Source organism: Exserohilum turcica (genome assembly GCF_000359705.1).
Source record: "Exserohilum turcica Et28A unplaced genomic scaffold SETTUscaffold_1, whole genome shotgun sequence".
Taxonomy (NCBI): Eukaryota; Fungi; Ascomycota; class Dothideomycetes; order Pleosporales; family Pleosporaceae; genus Exserohilum; species Exserohilum turcicum.
In genome coordinates, this window is record NW_007359914.1 from 3,607,887 (window position 1) to 3,623,578 (window position 15,692).

General features: G+C 53.9%; 5 protein-coding genes across 5 annotated transcripts; 3 read left to right on the forward strand and 2 right to left on the reverse strand.

The window, feature by feature from the left end:
* Positions 1-966: 966 nt before the first annotated feature.
* On the reverse strand, positions 967-2,889 carry SETTUDRAFT_134408 (uncharacterized protein; the record flags this gene model as incomplete). Its single annotated transcript, XM_008022927.1, has 5 exons — positions 967-1,535; positions 1,586-1,767; positions 1,818-2,066; positions 2,119-2,258; positions 2,809-2,889. The coding sequence occupies 5 exons, from the start codon at positions 2,887-2,889 to the stop codon at positions 967-969; spliced, it is 1,221 nt and encodes a 406-aa protein (XP_008021118.1).
* Positions 2,890-7,392: 4,503 nt separating this feature from the next.
* Positions 7,393-10,296, forward strand: SETTUDRAFT_41045 (uncharacterized protein; the record flags this gene model as incomplete). Its single annotated transcript, XM_008022120.1, has 4 exons — positions 7,393-7,553; positions 7,608-8,081; positions 8,141-8,159; positions 8,292-10,296. The coding sequence occupies 4 exons, from the start codon at positions 7,393-7,395 to the stop codon at positions 10,014-10,016; spliced, it is 2,379 nt and encodes a 792-aa protein (XP_008020311.1). The 3' UTR covers positions 10,017-10,296.
* A 193-nt stretch (positions 10,297-10,489) lies between these two features.
* SETTUDRAFT_162685 (uncharacterized protein) lies at positions 10,490-12,123 on the forward strand. Its single transcript, XM_008022928.1, has one exon. The coding sequence runs from the start codon at positions 10,627-10,629 to the stop codon at positions 11,950-11,952; it is 1,326 nt and encodes a 441-aa protein (XP_008021119.1). The 5' UTR covers positions 10,490-10,626; the 3' UTR covers positions 11,953-12,123.
* Positions 12,124-12,897: 774 nt separating this feature from the next.
* On the forward strand, positions 12,898-14,328 carry SETTUDRAFT_86997 (uncharacterized protein; the record flags this gene model as incomplete). Its single annotated transcript, XM_008022305.1, has 3 exons — positions 12,898-13,667; positions 13,718-14,117; positions 14,173-14,328. 3 exons carry the CDS (start codon positions 12,898-12,900, stop codon positions 14,326-14,328), a joined length of 1,326 nt encoding a protein of 441 aa, XP_008020496.1.
* Positions 14,329-14,680: 352 nt separating this feature from the next.
* Positions 14,681-15,290, reverse strand: SETTUDRAFT_162687 (uncharacterized protein). The gene has a single exon (XM_008022929.1). It carries the CDS (start codon positions 15,047-15,049, stop codon positions 14,759-14,761), a length of 291 nt encoding a protein of 96 aa, XP_008021120.1. The 5' UTR covers positions 15,050-15,290; the 3' UTR covers positions 14,681-14,758.
* Positions 15,291-15,692: the final 402 nt, after the last annotated feature.

Here is a 15,692-nt window from a genome sequence, read left to right on the forward strand (position 1 = left end):
CGTCTTCTCGGTTCTTTCTTGATATTTTTTTTGGGGGGGGGGGGGTTTCGGAGTTTTTTCTTTTCTTTTCTTTTCTTTTCTTTTCTTTTTTTTTGCTGTTTTGGTTAATGAATGCGTGGTTTTAACAAGGTATGCATGGATGGATGGATGCAGGGAGGAGAAGAAAGAGGAGTCAGCGCCAACAGAACAGTGGAGACCCAACGTCGTTGTCGTTGTCGTTGTCGTTGTCGCCGCTGTTGTCCTTGCATCGCGGGCCATCGGGAATCGAGGATACATGCATGCAGCCAACGGCATACTTACCTACTTACGCGTGCATGCATGCATGCATGCAGACAAGAAGCTGGCAAGCTGACGACCGACCTACCTACCTATGCAGATGGGACGCTGCAATGCACACATGAGGTGGCTTTGTTGGGGGGCATGCCCGCCGCCGCCGCCGCCGCCGTCGCTCTCTTTCGTCTCACCGCCTTTCTCTTTCCCTCTTTCTCTCCCCCACGCAAACACACGTACGCACGTGCCGACGACTCTTTCTCCGCCCTTTCCGCCCTTCTTCCCGCTCGCCTCGCCTCAACCCACCACTATCCTATCCGATACGCTGTGTTTTTCATTTTCCTTCTTTTTACCTCGCGATTATCATTCCTCTTTTTCTTTGAGGCTCGTTCTCGCATCGTCGGTTTCGAGCGTTATCGGCGCAATGCACGCGCTTTTCGGCTATCGGTTACATAGGGCTGGGTGGCGGGCTGGCTGGGATTTTGCCAAATTGGATGATTGATTGATTGATTGAATGGAGCGTTTGGGAAATCTACGCGATATCTAGATTGGCTATTTTTGAGCGCGCATTTTTTTTGATTTGCTGCTACATTTTCACTACATACATGGCGCCGTTTATGCGGCCTTGGAAATATAGTAGCCGTTTCATTCCAATACTGCCCTGCCCCTGATATATGTACGTCTGTATATGCCGCCTTATTCCGTAAGACTGTCCTCGGCCGTCTTGGGGCTCGCCGTGTACCCTTGGTCTAGCGTCTGCCGGACCTGCTCTGCTCGCCTCCTCGCATCAATGTACATCATAAACTCCTGGTATGTGCTGGGCATGACCCGGATGTTCTTGGGCACCGTGAACGTGTAGTTGAACTGCCCTGTTGGCTTGGACCGCCCGTGCTCCACATCCCGCACCTTGGAGTCAACCCTGATTTGCACCCTTGTGTATTCGGAATGGTCGTCGAATTCCTCGCCTGGAGCTCCAATCAGCGGCGGGTCCGTGTACACTACCGTTGCCGTCAGGTACAGTATGCTGCCTACAGGCACAGGGTTCTGGAACGTCGATGGGTCGAGTGACACAAACGTCGGGCGGGCGTGGGCAAAGGCCGCCGCCGTCGTAAAGGCGAGCTCAAACGTTTGCTTGAGCAGGAAACCACCGAAAATCATAAAGTGGTGTCTGTTGCGGTATTGGGGCTGCATGATGGTTGCAGTTTGAAGACGCGTCGCATCCATGGGTATCACGTTGTCGGGTCTGCGAAGCTCGTTATATGGGTCTGCCATGATCAGCTGGTCGACTCATATCTCTGCTCTAAACAGAACGCACCATGGTATTGCAACTGTTTCTGCCAAAAGGCGTGGATGAGATCGCTCTCGAGATCGTTCGGTGTATGCTTAAGAAGCGAAGTTTCGCGGCGTTCTTTTCGCACTTGTGAATTGCGTTCGCCCAGCGCATAGATGCTTCTCTCATCATCCGTTACAATCTCCAGCGGGTTGACATTTACCGGCCTAGCCGCATTGTTAGTTTTCATCAAGACACTGAGCATTGCAAGTCCTACTTCTTCGTAACGGGATCCAGCGAAACCATTGTAAATGTGCAATTGATAAGGATGTCCTTGTCCTTGCGCTTCTCGCCCTTTTTGGGCGCCTTGGCAACCTGCATGGTAATTTCCAGGCTACTCCTGCCCGACGCGTAGGTAACGCGGCCAGAGAGCTCCAGGTCGCATATTTCAGTTAGAGGGGAGTGGATGGTGATTCGATCACAGCTTGCCGTAACAGTCGTGACATCCTCGCCTGTGTGCTTGTATCTGTAGGTACATTAGACGGATCAAATCATTCTGCGCAGCTGTATATGCTTACGCAATGACACCAGAAAGCGCATCGAGATCCATGAAAATGGTCCCAAGACGTATATGCCCCGATGAATTGAGATATGTGTCGAGTAACCATGGGTCTTGGGCTAGTGGCAGAATGACTGCATGGTAGCTATCATCCATGCGCTTCGGTGTCAACTTGCGATCCTTGGGTAATTCAGACTTTGCTGGACTCTCAGATGGTTGCTTGTCTCCCGCCTGCTGCCGTCGCAACGCCTCTACCCACGGAGTGCGCACCCGCATGGCAGTCAGCTCCCGGAATACGCCATCGGTGCGTGGAGACGGGCTAGAATGAAAGGACTTGTGAAGTCCTGGGGTACTAGTAGGTAACAATGATGTGGCATTGCTGCATCTCAGTGTTTTACCGGCGCGCTGGAGCGTGTTCTTAGTGAGGAGCCTCATTTAGGGTGGAGAAGGTGCGAGGGAGTGACGTATGGGGTTGCTGCTGGTTCCGAGTCTTGGCACCCGAGGCCAAACCACCAAACCGCCAAGGCCCCTCCTCCTTTGCTCTTCAAGCTCAATGCCATTTTCTCGCTGCATGCTGGCGAGAGTCAACTGAACGAGAATGTCGTCGTTAGTCGAGCTGGGCCGCGCGGTGATAGACGCGCCCACGACAAATCACGAGCTTTGGCTCACAACATTGATCGCCATCTCACCAAAACAAGATGCGGCTTACATTGCGCAGCTTACGCCAATTCAATGTCTTGAAACTCTTGCTTCTGGAGCCTTCTGGGTACACCGTGGACACGACATGCATATGGACCTGAAACTTACATTACATAACAAAGCACTGCCCCACAGGCAGATCCAAGACCTCACCCAGGCTATCCTCCAGGCCCCAGTAAGCTGTTTTACTGTCATGCCAAACATCTACTAAACGTATCCAGATATGGCAACAATTGAGGTTGAAGCCAGGCCTTCTGAGTAATGCTGTCACAGGCTCGGGGACAGTGCGGCTCAGTATCAGCCACAGTTCGACGACTGGGAAGGATATGGAACAAAAGCGTCACAGACTCTTTCCATCTATGCCGGTAACAGACCTCCAGCCTCCAGAAGGCATCATGTCCGTCTCAATCGACTCAATTCGGCTCTCCATGGAAATTTTGGAGATAGGCCCGCGTAGAAGACCTCCAACGAAGCGATCAAGTCCCTCTTCATGCGATCAGAAAGTCCCTATACCTGAAGCGGAAGATTCCAATACATTGGTTTGTGACACGGCACTAGCCGAAGAGGCCCTGGATGATCATACATCGCGTCCTGATACAACAGCTACAAGCAGGAAACGAAAACGGCCCGTCACTGACATGTCAGCGGCCTCATTGGAAGACTCTGATCAAACTGCTACACCGAGTAAAACAAGTGTACCTGCTGACTCAAACTTGATGCTACGACAGGGTCCTTTTCCAGCTGGGCCATCTCAACTAGACATACCGAGTATGATTGATAGCGCACTTCGTCTCTCGATAAAGGGCACGATGAACAAATTGCCTCATGGACTGAAGGTCAAAGCAAGTACATTCCGCCTAGGGCTCGCCGACATAGCTCCGACGTTGTGGAGGAGTGGGTACGCAGATGTATGAAACACTTTGCGTTGCTCAATACTCCGCTCATATCTGGACAGGCTCTATCTCACAGAGCTCAGTTGACACCTACAATTGCTCGCTCACTTTCTCAAATAGGCAATTCAACGCTGTCCATGTCACTAAAATCCAAGATAGAAAGCCTCAGCACTGTTACGTATACGGATCGACAGGGCAATGGGCGTGAGCCAATAGGCACCCTTGAGCCTAAAATTGCTTGCTCAAAGTCATGCTTTGAGACGCAAATATGGATGCACTCCCAAAGGACTCTTCTCAATAGCTCTATGCCACCAATGCAACCTTGCATCAACTTCAATCCAGACCAAATCCATTCGGACTCTGACGACATGTTGGCAGAGAGAGATGATGGCTGGAATACTGGTATTTCTGCCATGGAGGACCATGAGAATATCCAGAATGACTCATTTGAACTCTGTGATGGTGGGAGTGTGGTGCTAGTTACACGACCGGCGGCGATTGACCACGGTCATCGAGGCCAAACACACAGACAACGCCACGGCAAACCCATCACAGATGACGCGCTTGATGAAGCGGAAGAAGAGATATTGTTTAGCCCACTGTCCGAAAGAGTCGTATCAGCCATCGACTCTTGAGGAGAAGCAATCGGTCTCATTAATGCAGGGACTGAGCACTGATGTTCCGGGTGCACGGGACTTAGGCAGTCGGTATCCGACAAGAGACGGATGGCATTGGTTTAAGGTTTCGTCTAACGTCGATGGACTTATCATGGCTGAAGCAGGAACTTTACGTGAGAGGCGTCATAAGAATTGTACCGGGTATCTGGCCTAGCCGTGTTGCTTACGCAATCCAGTAAAACTTGGCTTGTTCCATTACTCTTCTTCATATAACAGAATCGACACGGCTGATCATCTTGATGCGTTTTCCTACTAAAAAGCTGAATATGTATGCATTCGCGCAACTTATGAGCACACGGCTACTACCTGGATGTACTTGTAGTAGCTTGATATGGCCTCAGTATGGCTTTTATATGGTCTGATCTAGGAAGTTAGCTTTTTTTGACGGACAAAACCTCAACGACACTGAGCGCCCTCTACCTGAGTCGAGGTGCTAGTTTAGATGGTATATATAGAAGAGGCGCAGAGCTTAAAGTCAAGTCCCTGGTCAGGAGTTTTTCCGCAACAGCACTAGCCTCTAGCCACCAACCCCAGCCTTACACTGATCTGGAGTCGGTCGCGCCTCTGATCGACAGCCGTCCAGCATCCGTGCGCTAGAGTTTCTACCCCCAGCTTCAACCTTGCAGATAACATACTTGATACTTGATGGGTTCGCAGTGCGGAGACTGACAAAGTCATCCTTCCAGTTGACATTACTAGCGACGGATGCCATTACTACGTACATAACCTGCAATAAACAATCCTCAAGTTGGATCGTATCTCACGTCACAGACATGGTAGAAAAGCACAGAATGATCAGCACTATTCATACTAGATACGCACATGAATCGCTCGAATCCTCCTCGCAGATACCAACGATTCGTATCATGCACCCCCCCCCCCCGAAACCGACATCCAGCCCCCGGGGCATATGTTTGAGGAAACGAGAAATGCTTACCACCGGGAAGGAAACATTAAAAAAAATGACGAGACCATGACTGCGTTTCGGGGCTACCCTTACACCTATACGGGTCAATCCATGATGTTATAGTCCAACATTCATCAAGCTCTCCCCCCCCCTCCCCCCCCTCCGATTTTCAGCCACCAGGCTTTGCCCGTTCCCGCAAAGTGCCGTCGCACCAATGGCAACGGGGCTCGTGAGGCACATGTCAACTCGGCGCTCTTCCCCCCGAGCCTCATGCTTGTCTCTGGGCGTACGTAGACGAGAGGCGCGATTGAGGAACGACGGAGCCATTAGACCGTCGATGGCTAGATACTCTAGACTTGCAGATACTAACAGAACACTCATTTCGGTACTGAGACGGAATGCCTTCCCCCCCCCCCCAATATCTGAGCGCTCATGCTTCTCCCCCACCCCCCCTTCCCAAGCGCGGCGGGAGGGCAAGAGTCAAAAGTATCGTGTGCTTGTTGGGAATGAGATGCAACTGCCGATATCGAGGATCGTCGAGGTGACGTCAAGTCCTGGCCGTACGAGGGGGGGAGTACATACGATAACGAAGCGCGAGCTGCACGCGAAGTCACATGCGTATGGGGGGAATCGCGGTTTTCGGGGAAACCCATCAAGCCACCATGGACAGATTTGTCCCTGATGGGAAACCAAGATGAATAGCTGAATACAGGCATAGTTGACAGCGCCATAATATTTTTTCTTTCCCGCCATGTTGTCTGATTTGACAAACAAAAAAAAACAGGAAGAAGAAGAAGATGATGATGATGACCTCCTCGGCCAGAATCCAGGTGTAGCAATAGTAGGCGGGCAAGGGCGTTTTTCCCAACGCGGGCTTAGCCCAAACCTAAAGGCCTTCGCACGCTGCTCAGTACGCGACGCCACTGAGACGATCAATTGCGAGTTGCAGGTGCCGATCAGCCCATGTGAAGGTACATCAGCTGATACGGAAAGCGTGGCCGCATACAGCTAACTTCGGTACTATGCTTCCTAAGGCCATGGCCAATGTTCTTGGTCGCTTTCGCGTTCTGGTCGCCAGCACGGGTAAGGTTTGTGTGGCTGGGCCGAGCCTCGCACACTCGCACACCCCCTTCCTCCTCCCCCCCAAAGGTATCCTGTCGTAGTGTTTCACCACGTAGCGATGTACATAGCACCCGCCACCTAGCGCGTGAAGAAGAAGTCGTGGCGCCGGGAAATTCATACTCGCGCCACCAGCCTTCTAGGCCCCGACCAGATGTATGATGCGGAGGTTTTTCTTCTTCTTCTTCTCTCCTTGAACGGGAAAGCCGTGGGGCTCAACGGGATCTACGCTGTTAGGGGCGGTGCCGGGTGGACGGTCGTGGCGTCCCACCCCCCCCCCCCCCCATTTCATAGGGTGAGTGTGTGTGAAAGTATGTATGCTCTTTTCTGTGTGCGCCAAGGGGAATTGGCAAAGCTCCAGCTTTGCATGTATGAAGACTGGGGACCGATCCATTCGGGCGGCGAATTTCGCCGTTCACCCGTTACCTTTCGTACAGTGAGCGATAAACCGCTTCTGGGTTCCGTTTTTTTGTTTGTTTTGGCTTTGTATCTTCCTCGGTCTGCATCTTGCACACCCCCACATACACGGTGCCGTCTTCACATGTATGTATGGGGTGACTGGATTCGGACATCCACCTCTTCTTCATCATCATCATCTTCTTCTTCTTCTTTCCGCTTCTTCTTCATCTTCTTCTTATCAAAGCACTGCCAGAGTTAGAGGAATGACTATCCTGAGGTAGGATCTCTGTTTCATGATGCGAGTGAGACCCGGCTCGTGAGGAAGCACATTTACCGAAGCCCATATACTTTGACAAGTGTACCCATTGAGCACATTTTGTCTTTGCCCCAGTTAAACGTCAAAAGTCTGGCTAGCAGCCGCCGCTTGGTCATAACTCGGAAACAGACCAACCCTTTTCTCTCTCTCTCTTGAGTAACGCTCTCGCCAAACAAAAAAAAAGAGACAACTTGCCAGGCAGCGCCGTATAAAAGAAAAAGCGCATGATTCGCTTCGCAAGATCACCACGGCTGTTGACGAGTTTGGCCAAGCGATTGCCAGAATGTCAGTAGACGTCAAGGACAAATACCCGATTGGAAATATACCGCACATCACGTTCGTCCCGTACCTAGTGCCGTTCTCGTATCTCATCAGCTTCATCGGCTGCTTCACAACAATCGAGCTGTTGCACCGGCGCATATCAAGAGCAGGATGGCGATCATGGTACGTGGTGACAATGGCAGTGCTCTCTAGATCCGCTTCTAACACCGTCGCCAGGGCGCAACTGGCAGCATGTTCTGTGTCGTTTGGCGCAGTCGCTATCTGGAGCATGTACACTGCAGGCAACCGCAGCATTAGCCTTGGACATGGCGAAGCGGAAATCCAGTTCTACTACAGCCCCACGTACTCTGCGCTAGCGGGCGTGATAGCCATCGTCGCCGTCTTCCTGGGCCTCTCGACAGCCGACAAGTTTTACGAGACAGGCGCCGCGCCTCTGGTTCGCTTCAGTTCGCTTGCTGTGTGTGGTATCTGCGTCGGGGGTGCAGCCATGGCGATGCACTACCTGGGGAACAAGAGCATAGCTAATTACAGCATCTCGGTCAACAAGATCTATGTTGGAGGCGCTGCAGCCATAGCGGTTGTATTTTCTTCGGTTGGGTTTGGCTTCTTTTTCCACTGGAACAAGCTATGGATGAACAACATTTGGAGGCGCATACTTGTGTCCGGCTTCCTCGCTCTAGGCGTTTGCGGGTAAGCATCGCGATTCGAGGCACATGCGGCGTGAAATTCTTTTTGCTGACAAGGCCTAGGATGCACTGGACAGTGGTAGTAGGTACTGTGTATGAGGTTCGGGGATATTACCGTGGTCCAATAGTATATGCGCGTGTGGATTGCATCCTTGCGTTGAGTTTTGTGGGTGTCTTGCTCGATCAGGGTTATCAGCTGCTAACGAAGAGATAGTCGGTATTTTCCTTCATTCTGTGTATTGTCCTGGGCTTCAGCAAGCAACGGCAGCGGAAAAAGGAAATGACCAGGGCACAGGAGGTCGTATTGGCTGTTTCCATGTTCGATTCTGCAGGGAGGTTGCTGGTAAGTAAAAGCGGCCTCATGCCCTGCCAGACCATCACGCAGCATTTCAACCAAGGCGTCTTTGACGACGACTTCAATGCCTCCCACCATGTGTTCCAATGGATCTTCAGAGTCACAAAGAACTGGGCTAGCATCAAAGACGTCATTCCGTCCATGCGTAGGCATTTGCAATCAGCCGGATACATCCACGAGGATGCAGCTGGACTCAATCGCTGTAGCTCACTACTCGAGTATGATGGCTTGAAATCCTCGGTCATGTTCCGCGAACTGTTTTGCGTCACAGCCGACGAGATAGCGACATCCCTCGACACAGGCATCGAGAATCTGGGCTCCCTATACGAGGATGTCTTGGTTACTGGTACTTTTACGACCCGTAAGACATGGACGGGCAAGCGCCGAAGCAACAGCATCACAGCCGAGGACGTTTCTACGAGCGACTCAGAGCTGGGGAGGGAGAAGAAGGTTGTTTTCGGCAAGGGCCAGATGCTCATACTGACGAAAAAGGTGGATGCAGCGGAGGTGACCCGCCTACAGCAACTTGGCTACAGCTTTGCGGGTATCGAGCAAGTCAGCGAACACATTGCCCGCAGCCTAGAGATCCCCCGCGATGAGCTCGAGAATCTCGTCAGTCGCCTAGACGCATTTAGTGAAAGGCAGTACTCTGTACCCAAAACAGGGGCCTACCTCGCCTCTTTCCTGATACAAGCGAAGCCGGGCATGAAGGAAATGGACGTCATTGTACCGCGAGCGGCTCCAGGCCAGTTGCCCATGGTCGAATTGGACGACGAGCAGCTTGACAGCGAACAAATGAGCACCCTCGCCATGTTCGACGGATTCACCTTGGATGAGTGCCTAGCGCAAATTGACAAGTCATCCGAAGCGGAAATCGAAAAGGATTGTTTCCTAAAGACATTTGGGCATTGTATTGATCAACTCCTGCGGGAATGCCCGGAGGAGGCGCTACATCACGCCGTGTTTTCAGCACTACCCCTCGACATGGTGCCTGGTCAGCCAGAGGTCAGCCAGGCAAAGGTATACGCTTTCTGCGGTATCAAGGAAATTTACGTGCAGTCGCTGCAGAGTCTGACACTCAAGACGATTCCGTTCTCTTTCCTCCGGACATACCTCAAGACACAGCCAGGATGCGCCGATCACGCCATACTGGCACAGGAAATCAACAAAGAGTTTGGCAAACTCCAGCGAACCCATGCCGACGCCAAATTGGCGCGCAATGGCTGCGGCTTCAAGTGGCGATGGAGCAAGCGCGACAAGAGCCCAACGTGCAACGACCGCATCTCCAACACAGACACGGGATCGGACAAGGACCTCCTGGTGTACCGGTACAGGTTAACAGGGATTCGCAAAGTGACTTCGACGTATTCATGGAGTGGACTCATCATGGCTTCCATTGAGCACCTCAACAACTCGGGCGACGGCAAAGAAGGCACCGGCACAGATGCGCGCAGCCTCAATGCCAAGGTCAAGGCCAGGAACTTGGACCAGCAGACGCTGGCGGATCAACTGATGTTCATTATAACGACTTTGCGTGGCATCACGGCCAGAGACTCATCGGCCAACTTGCTTGCCTGGAAGTAGACGACGTTTTGTTTCAAGTTTGAGTCTTATCTGTATTTGTAGCATTCTTGTTGTCTTCTCTTTCTTCTCTTCTTCTTGTTCCTCTTCATTTTCCGCGGAATATCATTGCGCAGCGTTACTACCCCCTGTAGAGTTGGTATACCCGTCGTGTTAGGTAGTGGCAAAGGCCGAGACGTCGCACCGGTTTCGGGAGTGGCATGGTCTGCTGTGAGAAAAGGCTAATATACCTAGTTTTTAATATATGTCTTACGGTCGTCGAAATAGGATTACTGGGCAGAGTGGATTCTGAAGATTATGCAGTCGTGTGAAATAGATAAGCAGGGGGGAGCTGATGCGGATGTCCGATAAGTGACGCGGGGGGGGGGAGGAGGGGAGGCACGCATTGGTGGGATGCTTGGCAAATGACGCTTCATCCGAACTTTCTGTGCCCCACACCGGAGCCTCCCAAACATTGACTCAATTCCCGTGGGTGAGCGCAAGCGGCCAGACACAAAGTTGCAAAGGGTGCCTGATCACGGCGTCTCCTTCATTCTGCTTGCTCACGTCCGCAATTGCCCGTTCTTGACGATCGTCGGAAGCTGCAACTTGCCCGCAAGCAGCCCCTCGCACCATGTCTCCGACAGCAAACACACGACCACACCAACTCTCACCACTCGCTACCCTCACACCGCCATCCAACTCTCGGACATGGCAGTCTTCGCCACACCCGTCTCTTCCGATTGTTGCGACCGCGTGCTCCGACCGAAGCGTGCGCGTGTATAGTCTTACGTCTTTTACACTGCTGCACTCAATCACCGGAGGCCACAAGCGCAGCGTACGCACGGTTTCATGGAAGCCTGGGACGCAAGGCCAGAGCGTCTTGGCAACGGGCAGCTTTGACTCGAGTGCCGGGATCTGGCGACGTGAAGAGCAGGGCGGTGCACTGGAAAACGACTTTACGAACCGGCGCGTGGGCAGTGCGGAGGATGAGGATGATCACGATGACGACGCAGAAGACTATCAGTTCAGCTGTATTCTCGATGGCCACGAGTCGGAGATCAAGTGTCTCTCCTGGAGCCCCTCGGGGCAGTACCTGGCTACGTGTTCGCGCGACAAGAGCGTGTGGGTATGGGAAGAGCTGGAAGACGACAACTTTGAGACGGTAGCCGTGTTGCAGGAGCACGACGGAGATGTCAAGTGTGTGGCATGGCATCCGGAAGAGGACTTGCTGGTCAGCGCGAGTTACGACGACACGGTCAGGCTGTACAGAGAAGACGCCGACGACTGGGTGCAGGTTGCCATGATAGATGGGCACAGCCAAACGGTATGGTGGGCCGAGTTTGAGGGAAGTGGAATGAGCAAAAAGGACTGGAGGGCGAAGAGAGAGGGCTTGTCGGACGAGCAGACACAGCACATTGAGGGGCTTGAGCAGTCGGGGCCGCGACTGGCGACGTGTTCAGATGACCGCACCGTGAGGATATGGCGGCGGAAGGCTAAAGAAGGCGACGACAACGCGAGCAGCAACACGGGGATACCGAGCATCATCCGGTCGGCAGCGATTGATGAGGACTGGTATCAGGAAGCCATACTGCCGCAAGTGCACGAACGCGCCATCTACTCGGTCTCGTGGAGTCGCAGCACAGGCCTGATTGTTAGTGCTGGCAGCGACGGCAAGATTATCGTGTACCAAGAGCGGTGGCGACAGCAGGAATCGAGTGCCGCCAATGGAGGTGAAATGGAGGTTGACGCGGCACAAACACAATCCCCGACCGAGTGGGTGGTTGTCGCAGAACTGTTTTCGGCGCACGACGTGTTCGAGATCAATCACGTGGCATGGGCGCGGAGAGCAGACAAGGGCAAGCGCCGTGCGGATGAAGAGGTTGTGCTGAGCACTGGCGACGACGGCGAGGTTAGAGTTTGGACTTTGGACGATGAGACAGCCACGTCTGCAACATGAGCCAGACGAGATACAAGCCCGCAAGCACACCCAATCTGCCGCTGTCCCGCCCGTCCCCCACGTTGCTATGACCTCAGGTATTACCTTTGTGTGCCTCTTCCAGGTTTGCGCGACCCGTGGCGAGTGCTTCCCGTGTATGCTCCGCCACTCTGGATCGCCGGCCAACAGGCGTTTCCCGGGCGGCTTGCTGCCAACCATGGCATGGTCGAGTCGAGGGTTTCACGGCGGCCACCAAGCGAGTGGGCGATGAGATGGGTGTTTCTGTGTCTTTCGGTTCCTTTGTTTCTTGCGGGAGCGAGCGAGCCCCCCTAGCCCCCCTGGCAGATGCGAATGTCGGGCGGCACAGCAATCAGCATGGGAAATAGGGCACACGTGGGCCGTCTTTGTCGTTTGCGGGCGTTCGCTGCTGTGGCGCAAGGGGGCGCAGACATGGGTCGAGCTTTCGTCATGCCAAGCCGCAGATCGTGGTTGGGATCAGGGAAGGGCCGCCAATTTTACTGCCACAGCGAAGATGCTAGGTGTAATCTACCACGCGTGTCCAACGGCTATTACTTGGCCTCTCCGTCGCGAGTGAACCGAACCGTCCACCCTCTCGCCCGCCCTGCTTGCTTTTTCTTCCTCTTCTTCTTCTTGTTTCCTGCCCTCGTGCAGCCGACGGCGTTGCGCGCGCTTCTAGTTCCTTCTCACATGCACATGCTTTAATCGGGCCCCGGCCACTGTCTCCATCTTCAGATCCCACCCGCGTTTCCCCGTATCGGATTTCCTCGTGCATCCACATCCAAAAGCTCCTCGGTTTCTCTGTCCCCCCCACCTCCCACCGTCCACGTCTCAACACATTTCCGCCAAGCGCGCGTGCCCTGCGAGAACAGACGTCGTGCACCTGCACCCGCTCTCCCTCCCCATTTCGCTGCGTTGTTCACCGCCTGCGCCCACCCGACACCGCCCATGCCACCAAAACGAAAGCGAACCACCGCCGTCGACTCCGTCAAGCAAGAGGCCATGGACCCCGTACAGCCGTCCTTGCGCGATGCGTCTGACGAGGGCGCCGAAGACCCTGTCCTCCAGGCCGTCGCGTCCAAAAAGGAGCGACAAGCTGACGCCAATGGTTCAACCAAGCGAGTACGTGTAGCAAAGGGGCCCCATGACGAAGACGGCGACGAGGAGCGTGCCGTCAAGAAGAGCCGCCGCACACCATCCCCTGTCGATGACGAGCATGGCGAGGCCGGCGAGGCAGAGTCGATGCGCATGCCACCCCCTCCAAAAGCTGGCCTGGTCGACCCCGTTGGCTACAAGACGAACCCTCCGCCCGTCGGGCGACCCGTCAGAGTGTACGCGGACGGTGTCTTTGACCTTTTCCACATTGGCCACATGCGCGCGCTGCAACAGGCAAAGACGGCCTTTCCAAACGTTCACCTGGTCGTTGGCGTTACTGGCAACAAGGAGACACATAAGCGCAAGGGTCTGACCGTCTTGTCAGCGAGGGAGCGCGCCGAGAGCGTGCGCCATTGCAAATGGGTCGACGAGGTCATTGAGGACTGTCCGTGGATTGTCACGGCCGAGTTCTTACTAAAGCACAACATTGACTATGTGGCACACGATGACCTTCCATACGGCGCGGACGAAGGCGACGACATTTACGGTCCCATCAAGGAGCGAGGCATGTTTCTGGTCACCCAAAGAACCGAGGGTCTCAGCACAACGGGCATCATCACCAAGTAAGAGACGTCTTCTGAGTGTCATTCAAAACAGTACTAACATGACGCAGGATCGTGCGAGACTACGACCAGTACATTGACCGCCAACTGAAGCGCGGAACCTCGCGAAAGGAACTCAACGTATCATGGCTGAAGAAGAACGAGCTCGATATCAAGCGCACCATGGCAGAGCTGCGCGACAGCATCAAGGCAAACTGGACCACTACTGGTCAAGAACTCAGCAAAGACTTTCGGCAATTCTGGCAGTCAAGTCGGCCAGCCAGTCCGGCCAGGACGCCTACCAGGGAGCAATCGCAAGCCGAAGCCATGGACCAATCCGGGGCTGCTCGATCGCCGTCGGCGCTCTCGCGACTTAGCTACCTCGATATTCTTCGTGCGAACAACTCGAGGGAATCGTCGGAATTTACTGCCGGTTACAACCTGGGTTTGATTGGAGGTGTACGGGCATGGGTAGGTTGCATTGTAGTGTAGATGGAAAGAGTGGTTTGCTAACACTAGACGACAGATGGCACGCAGTCGTCGTAACCTCAACGACAGCCGGCCGCAGAGTCCCATGGACGACAGTTCTGACGAGCACGAAGGAAAGAGTCTACAAGAAGCGCCGCGTGGCCGCACCGGCAAGCAAACCAAGAGCGAACCCCCCATGGAGACGGCAGCTTAGGAAGCCTTTAGTCGCTACATGTACTAGATTATTACCGTCCCGTTTTATACTATCCTAATACGATTCTATTCTCGCGCGACTAAGCTGCATCGTGTTTCTCCCCGACGCACAAAGGACTGATTGTTGCGTGGCGACAAACGGTTAGACTACCAGTTTGAACAGGAACGTGTGTTGGTTTTGGCACAGCAAGCGGCGTTGTGTGAGGTCGTGTGCAACGACGACTCCACGTGTCTAGGAAACCAAGAGCCGTCCAGACGTTGCGGTCCATGAAGACGGGTTATCTATCTCAACCGCCCCTCTTTGTACCTGTACCTCTTCCCGTTTCAATCGAGCCCAAGCTTACCTATGCCAGAAGGACAACTTGCCTGCGTAAGGAGATGCACAGGAACAGAGAATCAATTGTCTCGACTCAATCAAGGTCAAAGGATAGCTAGACAGCTTGCGTCGCTGCTGCTGGACAAACGAAAACGTCGAGCCAAACGTGTTGCTTGTCGCACGCACGGCGATTGCGCAGCCCACTGGCGCTGATAATGTGCTGGTAGTGAAGAAAGAAGCAGAACAAGGCTATGCCGGGTGTTTTGTGATTGCCCTGCGGAAGGGGGAACGAGGAGGATATAGGATTGAGAGGAAGAACACTGTCCACGATAGGGATACAGCATCTCTCAGCATTTGTTTCTCGAGACAGGCTCACAGGACGACATTGATATTCTCGATACGGCATTGCATCACGACAACACACTGGCCTCCGTTCTGGGTTTCTCTCAAACACACACATATATATATACGCGAGACACTCATTCAACGTCAACCAGAAGCGTGTGCAATGTGCACGGCGCTCTTCTCGCTCTCGTCGTCGTGCCCGTGTCCGCCGACACCGACGCATCCCTACCTGCGCCTCTGTCCGGTGGCCAAGCAGCAGAACCCCGTGCGGGCGTGTCCCGTGGGCAGCCGAATGAGTCAGACCAGGTGGGTGGGGGGCAAGTGTGCGTGGTGCGCCGTTTGCCAAGGGGAGGCGCTTAGGGGCGACCGGAGGGACTGGGCTAGGGCGGTGCTGGCACGAGGGGCAAGACCCCCGAGGGGATGAGGACACACGCACACACACATACGGGAGAAGAGGGGCTGCAGTCGTGACGAGAGCGACTAGGAAGTGTGTGCGTGTGGGTGAGGGGAGATGGGAGGTTAGATTATCGGGGGGCGGCCGTGTGTGTGTGTGGGCGGCATGCAGCGGATGGCTTGGGATGAGATGAGATGGGGGGGAGGGGGTTTTGTCATCAATGTGAGATGGAAGGATGGAGGGGGGGTGTGTGTGAGTGTGGGTGTGGGCGAGTGTATGGGTGGGCGAGGGAGAGAGAGGAACAGAGAGG

What these genes read in the sequence shown, in the direction of transcription:
- SETTUDRAFT_162685 (XM_008022928.1), top strand. Translation starts at nt 10,627, where the DNA reads ATGTCTCCGACAGCAAACACACGACCACACCAACTCTCACCACTCGCT.
- SETTUDRAFT_162687 (XM_008022929.1), bottom strand. Translation starts at nt 15,049, where the DNA reads ATGCCGTATCGAGAATATCAATGTCGTCCTGTGAGCCTGTCTCGAGAA.